The 12,107-nt window shown below is 49.5% G+C and overlaps 1 protein-coding gene across 8 annotated transcripts in view; it reads right to left on the bottom strand.

Annotated features, from left to right (window-relative positions):
- Window positions 1-12,107, bottom strand: part of STIM1 (stromal interaction molecule 1) — a 101,645-nt gene that overhangs the window by 19,427 nt on the left and 70,111 nt on the right. For all 8 annotated transcript variants that reach the window (XM_081909728.1, XM_081909729.1, XM_081909730.1 and 5 more), the window contains one exon: window positions 2,853-3,030. In XM_081909728.1, coding sequence (XP_081765854.1) covers window positions 2,853-3,030 — 178 coding nt within the window. The remainder of the gene's footprint in view (window positions 1-2,852; window positions 3,031-12,107) is intronic.

Genomic DNA, 12,107 nt, shown 5'->3' with positions numbered 1-12,107 from the left:
CGCAGGGGGGTGTTACTCCACAGCCAGGAGGACTTCCTGTCACACCTGGTCTGGAGCTTCCTCCCCCTGCGTGTGACCAGGTAGGTGGGCGTGACCCTGGGAGACCCCATAAAAGGGGCTGGTCATGGAGCCACCTCCCTCTTCATCCTCTTGATACTGATGTATTTTGCTGTCTGCTGGCCCTCAGCCAGCAGCACATGGGCTCATCCCCATATGGGATGAACTCAAACCCTCTTCCGTAACTCTAAGCTAAAGCCTGCCTTCAGGGATCCAACTGTGAACTGAATGTGAGTAAGCTTATTATCATTATTTTAAGAGAAGACTGTTGTGTCTTTATTCTTTTTAAAATGGAACAAAGGAGATTTACCAGGAACAAACCCAATCTAGAGAAGCTAGATTGGATTCAAACAAATCCACCAACTAGCTTCCTGCTATATATTGGGGAATGTCGCGCTGCAGCTGTGTGAGGAAAGATACCATTAAATCAGTATATCCTCTCCTAGTATCTACAACATTCCCACACGAACAAGACCTGAGCACAAGAGGCCTCTCCCCTCCTGCAGTTGCCAACAATTGGTGGTATACAGAAGCATTGCTGCCTCTTCCATGGAGACAGACCTCAGCTTCTATCGTTGCTAATAGCTGCTGCTGGCCCTCTCCACAAATTTGCCCCATCTTCTCTTAAAGTCATCTAGGTTCGTGGCCATTACTGCCTGCTGTGGCAGGGAGTTCCACAATTTAACCATGTGCTGCATGAAAAAGTCCTTCTTTTTATCTGCTCAGAATCTTCCAATGTTCAGGTTCACTGGATGTCTGCATTTGTTAGAGAGGGAGGAAAACTTTTCTGTCTAATTTCCCATTACTTCGGTTCACTAAAACCTTCAGATGTGGGGGTACTTCACTGGGAACGCGGTGTGTATAACCCTGTTTATGGATTTAAAAATTGTTTGAAAGGACCTCAGAAGCCCCGGCCTTGCACAGAACTGTCTTCATGGCCCCTTAGCCCAGGACAGACCCCTCCACTCCTTCTGGGGGCGACTGCAAGATTATTTTCTGTCCAGGAAGCAACTCTTCCAGGGTCCAGACCCAGGAGGCCCTTGCCTCCCCCGAACTGCTTATCAGCATGCCTGTGTCGGAGAGCAACTAGGTGGAGCAATGTAATTGCTTTGTGTTGCCAAAACATGCTAAATGAGCTGGCTGGGTTCTGAATCCTGTAACTGAGCTTTTGCCGCCTGGTTGGTGGCTGGGAGGGAGCGATGGCCAGAGGGGGAACACAAAGTGCTCAAGGCCAAGGAACACACGAGAGGGAGGGAGACAAAAGGCTCCACACCCTGAGCACTGCTTGCCTGCACATGTTCAGGCATTTTTTTAAAAGGGTGGCAGGGACAGGGAGGTTCTCAGGGAACTGCATGCATGCACAGAGCTGCAGAGACAAAACTGTGATGAGCTGAGCCTTGCCGCAGCAGAAACAGCTCCTCCTGCAAAAGCAGAGTTGGGGGGGCGGGCACTCCCAAGCCACAGTGGGTCCTGGGTGGCTTCCATTATTTAAGTGACTCAGCCTCTTCTCAGGCCAGATAACTGGAGGATGTGAGGAGGGAGGAAGGAAGAGGCTGATTTCATGCCCCTTTTAGGAGCCTCTCTCTGGTGTCCCTTGAAACGAAACAGGAACCCCCGTTTGTGCTGGCAGGGAGCAAGAGGAAGGAAGGTGCCTCAGGACCAGCATGGGGCCTGCCTGTGACAGGTTCTGGGTTCAAATCCTGAATTATTTGGGGCAAATCTATCCCAGGCCTCACCAACTGCTGTCATGGGTCACAAGCTAAAAAGCCTCACTGCTCTTTGCTTGCTGCAAATAGGACAGACTAACAGAGCCGTGTGTACACCGCATGCCAATAACTGCTCACAATTACGCTATAAGGAAATAGACGTCAGCTTGCTCAATTAATCTGCAAGGATTATTCCGGTCACAGAGATTATCTCCATTGTTTAGCCCATCCATCCACCAAAGGCAGACCAAGAAGAAACAAATTCAGAATACAGGGAAGTAAGGGTTAAATCAGTGGTTCTGAAATGAGATGAACCATCCCTGGGGGTGGGGAGGGATTCCCTTGGAAGGCGCTAAGAGGTAAGGGGGGTGGCAGGGGTGTGTGATGGAGGCATAAATAACTATCAGATTTTGAGAAGCTGGTATCACTGGATCAAGTTCTTTAGTTTTGTTGAATTAATTAAATAGTTTAAATTGGATTTTGAATAATTGTGCAATTCACTGTTACTGTTTTGTTGTGTTATTATCTTCCTTTTGAATGATGGTTTTCACAAGGTAAGGAGCGCTGGGGATGAGTTCATAGAACCAGGGGAGCAGAGCCCCCAAAATGTTTGGGAACCCCTGGTTTAAATTAAGTGCTAGAAGAAACCCCCTCGCTGTAAGACCAGTTGGAATAAGCTGCCTAGAAACCTGGACTTTCCACTGAGGTTCTGCTGTCTCCATCCTTGGGAGGTTTCAAGATCTGACAGGTAACAGCTCACCTGCATGAACTTCTGGGTGTTCTTCTGGTCCACACAAAGCACTAGATGCCCACCCTTGATCCTTGCTGGGTTGGGAATGGTGATACTGGCACATGGTGGGCAGGAGCGAGGTCGGGACAGGCCCAGCATGCTTGCTTTGCAAGGGGGCTTCACCCAGTGCTTTGTGGTTCGTAAGTGCCAAACCAGAAGCACAAGCAGGTCTCACACCAAAGTATTTGGGAAGATCTCAGCAAAAGTCATCAGCATGCCAGGTACTAGCGGAGAAGGGAGAGAGCCAGGGCAGCGGCTGGCACCCCCCATGGCACCCTGCAGCAGCCTCCAAGACTCACCTTTCCTGGAGATCGTGCAAACTCTGCTCAGCTCTGTGGAGACCTTCAAGGTCCTTCATCATCTTCTTCATGTGCTCTTTCGAATAGCGGTTCTGGATGTAAGCAAACCAGCAGCCGCCCACCCCAATCACAATGGACACCACCAGCATGAAGTCCTTCAAGTGGTTATGACGGGTCACTGGGGAAACAGAAGTCACACAATGGCCTATTTAGACAAGGAAACAAGCCCACCTCCTCTCCTCTCCTCCCTTCCTTCCCTTTGCTCTTTTGCATTTGATATACACCTGTGGCTGTGTTTAGGTCAGGCAAGGAAAGCTCCAAGAGCCAGGAAGAGCCCATAATAGTCAACTTTCCATACAAACTTCGGAACCGCACATAATTCTTTGCCTAAAGCAGAACCCTGTACACTAGCACACTGGACATCAACTGGTGGACGGGGATTTGGCTTAAAAGTGGGCCCTGGGTTTTCGCCAGCACAAGTCCATCTAGTAGAGGACAGCGTCACCCTTAGTTTCAGAAAAACAGTGATGTTAGTCTGTGCCCTGATTCTGAAGTGTCCTCCCCAGAGAGGCACACTTCACACCAGCACAGCAAGCTTTTTGGCGCCAGATAAAGATCAGACCAGGCGTTCTAGATTACAAACAGTTTCATTGGCCCTGTTTTGTTTCTTTGGATTTTTATTTGCTTACCTTGCTGCACTCTGCAATATTTATTTGTGGCGTTATGTGTTGTGTGTGAATTAGTTTATAATACAATTTGCAATCTCTGCAATCCCCCCCTGAAACTGAGTTAAATAAATATTTCACATTTTTAGTTTTATTTGTGAGCCTCTCACATTTGTGTGTGTGTGTGTGTGACTGAGCAGTACAGAAAAGCTGCAGATAAATTAAATAGCGTGCATGCACAGTTATTATTCACTAGTTGCAGGGATGCAGACATCCTCTCTCTTGAGGCTCCTCTTGGAGGGACCTCGCCTTCTCCCATCCTTCAACTACTCCTGTGGATTCTTCCTGACTTTGCAGCGGTTGCCCATGCCACGGTATGTTGCCTTGCTTCTGCCCACTGGCCTGCCAACATCCTTGTTCCAGTCCCCCCCCCCTCACCCTCTGGATGGACTTCTCAGTGGGGACACTGGCTGGCCATCAACTCTGCCCCAAGGCTGGCCCTCCCATAGCTCCAGCCCAACAGATCACCCTGCCTTCTTGGACTCCCCACTGGCCCAGCAGCAGCCAAGCCTCAGAAAGTCATATTCTTCCCCAGCTATTCTTAGATCATGTGCTTACAGAGCATTCCTGCAAAAGCACTAAATATACACATCCCTGCCTGAAGCACGAGCTCCGACACCAATGCATTATTTACTTTATTTATGAATCACTTCCTACGAGGCGTCCTGAAGCGATTCCACAGCACAAATTAAAACACATCTAAAACTACTGCAAGTCGAAACCGTTTCAAATCTAGTGCAGAAACAAAGTGGGATAAAATAACTCCACTAGTCTTCATTGGAGAAGGTGCCTGCCTGATATCTAGCAGAAGGGAGTTCCAAAGGGCACTGAAGGCCCAATTCAGACTTCCTATGGGACAGATCTGCTGAGAAGACGGTGTGTGCGGGATGCCCTGTCCTGAAGACTACAGTGATCAGCTGGGTATAGAAGGGGCTGGCCAATCTTTCAGGTACCCCGGCTCCAAGCTGCATAGGCCTTTGTACCCCAGTACCAGCACCTTTAACTTAGTCTAGTAGCTATCTGGTGGCCAGTGCAGCTCTGTGAACAGTGGAGCAATAGGACGGCAATAGTCCTAGTTAGAGCTTGGTGTTGATAACGCCAAGGTTGCAGGTTCTATCCCCGTATGGGACAGCTGAACATTCCTGCTTTTCAGAGGATTGGAATCGATAACTCTCCGGGTCCCTTCCAACTCTACAATTCTATGCTTCTATCCTGCCTCAGTGAGCAGTTGAGCTGCTGCATTCTCCCTCAAGGGCAGCCCCACACGGAGAGCATTGCAACCATCAAGGTTACCAATGCAGGAACCACAGTGGCCAAGCCATCCTAGTCCAGAAACTGTCTTCCCAGCACTCCTTAGCCTCTAGCAAGAGATGCATCCAAGCTACAAACATGCTCCTTCAGGGGAGTGAGACCCCACCCAAAGCAGGAAACTGGACAATAATCCACTCAGAAACTGCTCACCAACCTGCCAGGATTCAGAATTTGGCCCTCGTCCAGCCCACCACTGACTAGAAGCCCTGATCTAGGGTTTGCACCACCTTTCCTGATTAAGCTACACCCTGTGCAAATGGACCCTTGTTGCACGGCTACCTGATAATGGCTACTGTCAGTCACACCAAGTCTAGCATGGTGGGCCTTTTATCACAGGGGGCGGAGCCTGATGTGAGACAGGGCTGAAGGGTCAAGTCCTGGGGTCTCCTTTGGCCTCCAAGCAGCCAGCAGAGTAAATTGGAAATTCCTATTGCAGAAATGGGTAATTGGAAAGCACTCCTCACTTCACCTAAAATGGTAAGATTCCTAGGAGGCAGTTATGTAACTCCTCTGCTCAGAGAAAGAGGAGATCACCCTGAGAACACAAGGACTCTTCAAAGAGGTCAGAGCAATCAAACCATGGCTGGATTTGGGGATTAGAGTGGCAGGGAGCCAAAGTTTCAGGAAGGCACTGCAAACAAGGAAAGATCCATCCTTAGAAAAATGACCCCAGGGTTTTGTTTCCTTATGGTGTATGAGGAAGCCTCCCACATTCTCTGGGTTGGATGGGACAACTGGAGCTGCAGCCCTCAAGCCCTCGTGTTGGCGTCACCTGGCAGCAAACACGTCACAAAGCATCCCTAAGAATGGCCAGCTTTCGCTATGACAGCCTGCACCTCAGAAGGGAGCTTCTGAGACTTGGAGAGGCCTCAAGAGAGACTCGTAAGAAGCTAAGAAGAGCCTACTGGATCAGGCCAATGGTTCATCTAGTCCAGCATCCTCCTCTCACAGTGGCCAACCAGATGCCTCTTCTGGGAAACCCACAAGCAGGATTCAAGCACAAGAGCAACACTGTATTGTTTTTAACACTTGATTGGAAGCTGCCCAGAGTGGCTGGGGAGACTCAGCCAGATGGGCGGGGTATAAATAATAAATTATTATTGTTACTCTATTATTATTTCCCTTCCTGTGGTTTCTAGCAACGGGTGTTCAGAAGCACTGCTGCCTCCATAGCTAGTAGCAATCAAGAGTCATCCATTCATTGGCCTAATCCTCTTTTAAAGCCATCTAGGTTGGTGGCCACCACTGCACCCTGCGAGTGGCAGTTATGAGCTGCGTTAAAAAGTCCTTCCTTTCATCTGTCCGGAATCTGTCCACTCCGTTACAGAAAGCCAGGCTCACGTACTCCAAGCAAGCTGAACTTGGAAGAGCACCTGGAAAACTCATTGCTTCCTCTTGCTGTAAATCTCTACCATCCCTCCTTTTACCATTTGCAAACTTTTTTGTGAGGCTAATAGCAGTCCAATGGGAAGGCTATGCAGCCACAGGACCCTGTTGGGTGGGGAAGGGGAGTTTAACTATTTCCCTGCCACAGTCCTGACAAAAACCACTTTCCCCAAACTGCTTTTTGCATTTCAAGCGAAATTGCTGCTGGTGGCAAAGGAGCCTTCCTTTCTAATGGCTGGCGGCTGCTTCGGTGATGGGGACCATGGAGATTGTATGGGTACCGTGTGGGGTATAACAGCAGAAGAACAAGAATGGGTTTATGTGCTGTAACAGTCCATAAGAGATTTATACTTTGAGGCTGGTTATGGAAGGAAGCGGCCTGCTGTCTGCTTACATGCTGAATGGAAACACTCTTGGCTGGCTTGCTGACCAGTGCTGTTTGTTTACTCTCAGAATGGTGTTTTTATGTGAGATCCGAGGGACCTTTCAACCAACATGCTCTTAGGGAGGCCAGTCCTTATTTGGATGGCTCTGGGCAGGGCTGGGTCACTGAGAACTCAGTGCAGAAGAACTTCAAGGCTCTTCTGGGTTGCTGGTTCTGACCCTCTGGTGTTGCTTCCTGGAGTATTTGGCTCAGGAGGCTTGCCTGAGCCATCAGATCTCTGACACAATGCCCCATTTCTTCTTGTGCCACACAATGATCTGGACCGGGCAGATGACTGGGTGGCAAAACAGAAGAGCCCCACAGACTCCGCCCTGGGTCCCAAATGGACTGTGTGCCACCTCCCTGCTCCCTCCCTCCCTCCTACCTCCATCTTATTTCACTCTCTGTAATCACCCAATTGATCAAGAGAGTTCCCTCTGAGTCCAGCGAAAACAAGAAGGCGTAGGGCTCAGTCCTTGAAGGGAAATGGAGCACTTCTATTTGTATTGGGTCCATTTTCTCACGGATGAGGTCCCTGGAGCCTCCTGGCCTTCCAAGAGCCCTCTTGATTGCACCAAAAAACATTTAACTGCTCTGCACTGAATGCTTCTTTCCGGACATGGTGGTGATGTCTGCTTTGCATCTTGGTGGTGTCTCTGGCACCTACTATGTATTTATTCTGGCACTGCTAATTGTGGGGATAGATGTTGCTTGCTGGCAGGAGCGTAAGAATCCAGACACCATGGCCTGCCTAAAAATGAGAACTAGTGCATAGAATCATAGAACTGTCGGGCCGGAAGGGACCCCGAGGGTCATCTAGTCCAACCCCCTACGAGGCAGGAATCTCAGCTAAAGAATCCCTGATAGATGGTTACCCAAACTCTGCTTTAAGGCCTCCAAGGAAGGAGAGTTCCCTGCCTTTGGAAGGAGTCCACTCCATGGTTGAACAGCTCTCGCTGTCAGAAAGTTCTTTTTTGCGTTTAGTCGGAATCCCCTTTCATGTAACTTGAAGCCATGGGTCTTCTTCTCCAGAGCAGGAGAAAACAAGCTTGCTACAACTTCCATGGGGCAGGGCTTTAGATATTTGAAGATGACTATCTTATCTCCTCTCAGTCTCCAAGCTAAACATACCCAGCTACTCTAACCATTCCTCCTAAGGCTTGGTTGTCATACCCTGGATCATCTCGGTCGCCCTGCTCTACACAAATCCTTCAGCTTGTCAATACAGTGGTACCTCGGGTTACAAACTTAATTCGTTCTGGAGGTCCATTCTTAACCTGAAACTGTTCTTAACCTGAAGCACCACTTTAGCTAATGGGGCCTCCTGCTGCTGCTGGAGCACAATTTCTGTTCTCACCCTGGTAAAATTAAGGAATTTTAAAATAATGTTGGATTGGAACTAAGTGGTTTCTAGCTATGATGGGTTAAAGGAATATGAAAAAATGGGTTTATATAAGTAAAAATCTAAGATTGTAATAATTTAAGAATAAGATCTGGGTAGCAAAAAGAGGGAAAGAAATTGTTGAATTAATAATTTGATTTGGAATACAAAAAAGGGAGGTCCGAGGAGGTCCGAGAAACAAGTAAATGAAAAATAAGGAGATGAAAAGATTGATTGTTTTTAACAAATTTTGTTGGATATTTTTTCTGTTTTTTATTTTTTATTTCTTGTAATGTATACAAGAAATAATCCTTAATAAAAATTATTATTGAAAAAAAACAAACAATTTCTGTTCTCATCCTGAAGCAAAGTTCTTAACCCAAGGTCCTATTTCCGGGTTAGCGGAGTCTGTAACCTGAAGCGTCTGTAACCTGAAGCATCTGTAACCCGAGGTACCACTATATTCTTCTTCAACTGGGGTGCCCAGAACTGCAGTAGTTCTGAGGCAGGAGGAAAATGCCATCACAGCTATTGAAAGTGAGCCTGTGGTGGAGCGAGCGAGCGGCCTTGGCTTTCTTCTGCCTTGACTTGAGCATTCCTCAAACCCTCTAATGCAGGGGTAGGCAACTTAAAGCCTGGGGGCTGGATCCGGCCCAATCACCTTCTAAATCCGGCCTGCGGTCGGTCCGGGAATCAGCGTGTTTTTATTTAAAATGCATCTCTGGGTTATTTGTGGGGCATAGGAACTTATTCATTTTTTCCCTCCAAAATATAGTGCAGCCCACCACATGGTCTGAGGGACGGTGGACCGGCCCCCAGCTGAAAAAGGTTGCTGACCCCTGCTCTAATGAGTCTCCCTGGGTATCCATAAGGAAGCTTTCAGTCCAGGGGAGAGCAAGGAGCATTCATGGAAGGAACAATTCCTCCTCTTCTTCTGCACTTTCCTCAGAAGGTATTGCAATACAGTCCCTGGGGACTGGATCCAATTACGCAAAGGCTTAATGGAAATGTCCTCCTTGAGAAATGCAGCCGCACAAGAACAGGTCTGGGAGAAACACACACACACACACACACACACACACACACACACACACACCCTCCACTTCTACTGAGAAGTCTGAAAAAGCCACCCTGCTTCAAATTGAATTCGGGAGGTGTTTAGGAGATGCAGTGGGCTGATAGCTGCCCCTTTGCGTTCTCATAGAGACATCGTCAAAATTGCAGGACGGTGACCCTGGGAAAAGCTGGGCGCACCAGAGTTTCAGCTCTGACATTCCTGTGTGCGGTGCCAGGAGGATATGTCCAGCTCCGTGCTTCACAATGCCAAGATTTTGCAAGTGTTTTGCACTGAGAGAGACGTCATCAGCATCTTATGCTACAGGCAAAGTAACCAGAAAGAGGGTCAGTCCTTATCACGGTGCCTCGGAAGATGGGAGTTTTGCTTTCTAGACCTCTGTATCTGAAGAAGTGTGCATGCACACGAAAGCTCATACCAAGAACTAACTTAGTTGGTCTTTAAGGTGCTACTGGAAGGAATTTTTTTTGTTTTGACTATGGCAGACCAACACGGCTACCTATCTGTAACTCTCAAATGTTGTTATTAGCAGTGAATCAAGCTCATGCACAACTACCGCCGATAGACTGTAATAACCTCTCATAAGGAGAGCCTGCTGCTGGATCAGGCCAATGGCTCATCTAGCCCAGTATCCTGTTCTCACAGTGGAAAATCAGATGCCCCAAAGGGAGAACTACAAGCAGGATTCGAACACAAGACCCCTCTCCAGTGGTTTCCAGCAACTGGTATTCAGGAGCACTGCAGTTTCTGACTGTGGTGGCAGATCATAGCCATTGCTGCCAGAAGACATCTCCATGAATTGCCTACTCCTCTTTTAAATCCATCTGGGTTGGCGGTCATCACTGCCTCTTGTGGAAGCAAGTACCATAGTTTACCTCTGCCCTGCATGAATAAGTCCTTTCGACAGCCTTGCACCCACCTGCTGTGCACTCTAGGGGTGCAGGTTTGAACACAGGAAACGTGGATTCAAGTCCATGCTCTCCTCAAATCTCTGGGTGGCCGGGGGCAAGCCAAACACCCCAAGAAGCAACCGTGCTGCTCCTAAGTGCTGGGGAATTCTCCCTTCCTAAAATGTTTGCATTTGCTCACCTTCCAAAGGAGGGCAAGACTGATCTCTGTTGGGCTGCTGCTGCTGCAAAGGAATCCTCCTGTGGCTTCCTCCACACACAGACCCCCTGCGAAGCAGCAGCGCTCACCAGATATTCTCGACAGAAGGTCTCCTGCATTTGCAGCGCTGCTCTTGTGCTTGCATCCAGCTTGCAGGCTTCCCACTGGGACACCTGCCTGGCCACGGTGAGAATAGGGAGCTGGGCTAGGTGGGCAACTGGCCTGATCCTGCAGGCTCTTCTTATGTCCTTCTGTAACGCCCTCTAAGGAGCAGGTGTGATGAGGAGGCAGCCGCGGCCCCCTTTTTTGCTAGTCTGAATAAATTGCCTCCGCCCCCTCCTCCCGCCACCTGCCTTTTGCACCACGGAGCTTGCCGGTAGAAACCAAAGCTCCAGCGCTATGGCGACAGGGTCAGACACAAACTCCGGCAGTAAACAAACACTGGGGTGCCCTTGGAGACCGAGCGCCGCACAGAAGGAATTTCGGAGCAAGCAGGCACAGAGCAGGGGGGTTCGGCCTGCTCGCGGGCTGCCCTGGGCTCCCCACTTTGACTTCCTGCCCTTCAATGTGAGCTTTTCTGCGTTTGCCCTGCGCTTTTCCAAAGCGTGCTGGGATGCAGTGACCTCAGCGCCTCTCGGCGGATCTGGCACCTTCCCACAGATCTCCAGCCAAGGCCTGTGCTTATCCTAGCGCTCACACAGACCGACGGCGCACCTGAGGTGACCCTCCCGTGGCGTGGGTCGTCGGAAGAGGGAGGCTGATCCTCCTGTTCCAGATTCCCTTCCGCCGCAGGCCCATGAGGCACTTTCACTTCCTAGCTCCTGTCACCGGGCTCAAGAATCACACAATGCCAGGAGGAGGAGGCCCAAAGGACAATGCTGCAGCCTCCTCAGTTCCTGGCTCACTTCACAGCCTGGGCAAGTTTCTGTACATGCAGCACAGCGAGGCCAGAAGTTAAATACTAATGTGCGAAGGGCACAGTTAAACTGTGGAAGTCCCTCCCATTCAGGAGGAGGAGAGGGCTATCGATAGCTACTAGCCATGCTGGCTGTCCTCTGTCTCCACAGAGGGAGAAATGCTTCTGAATACCAGTTGCTGGAAACCACAGGAGTGTTGCGTTCGAATCCTGATCGAAGGTTCCTGTGAGAGGCATCTGTCTCGTCAGTGTAGGAACAAGATGTTGGACTAGACGGGCCTTTGGCCTGATCTAGCAGGCACTTCTTATGTTCTTGTGTGGCCCTGGCTGCCAGGCCCCTTAATAAGGAGTGGATGCTTGGGTTATGAACGTGATCCGTGTGGGATGAACGTTCGCAACCCGCAGCAGCGTGTCTGCACATGCGCGGGTTGCAATTTGGTCTTCTGCACATGCGCAACCACCGAAACTCGGAAGTAACCCGTTCCAGTACTTCCGGGTTTTGGCGGTCCACAACCCGAAAAAACGTAACCTGAAGCGTCTGTAACCCGAGGTACGACTGTAGTAATTTTATTATTTGTACCCCATCTATCTGACTGGGTTGCTCTAGCCACCCTGGGAGGCTTCCAACACAATATAAAAACACAACGAGACATCAAACATTAAAAACTTCCCCATAAAGGGCTGCCTTCAGATGTCTTCTAAAGTCCCAGCCCCCACTGGGAAGAATCCCCACTTGCCTCCTGCAACCTGTCCTCCCCTATATCAGTTACTGCTCCAGACTGAGGCTGCCCTGATGCACAAGGAAGGCCCTTGCGCATGGCAGCGGGGATCGGGAGCATCGGCAGAGCTGCACGAAGGCTGTGGGTCTCCTGCAGGCGGCAAACGGCCTTCCCAAGAACTGCTAACTAATGGGACTCGGCTGATGCTGCC

The sequence above is a fragment of the Podarcis melisellensis genome (genome assembly GCF_964234715.1).
Source record: "Podarcis melisellensis genome assembly, chromosome: 4".
Lineage (NCBI taxonomy): Eukaryota > Metazoa > Chordata > Lepidosauria > Squamata > Lacertidae > Podarcis > Podarcis melisellensis.
The sequence above is the reverse complement of the archived record's forward strand: the minus strand, read 5'-3'. Positions and strand labels throughout refer to the sequence as shown.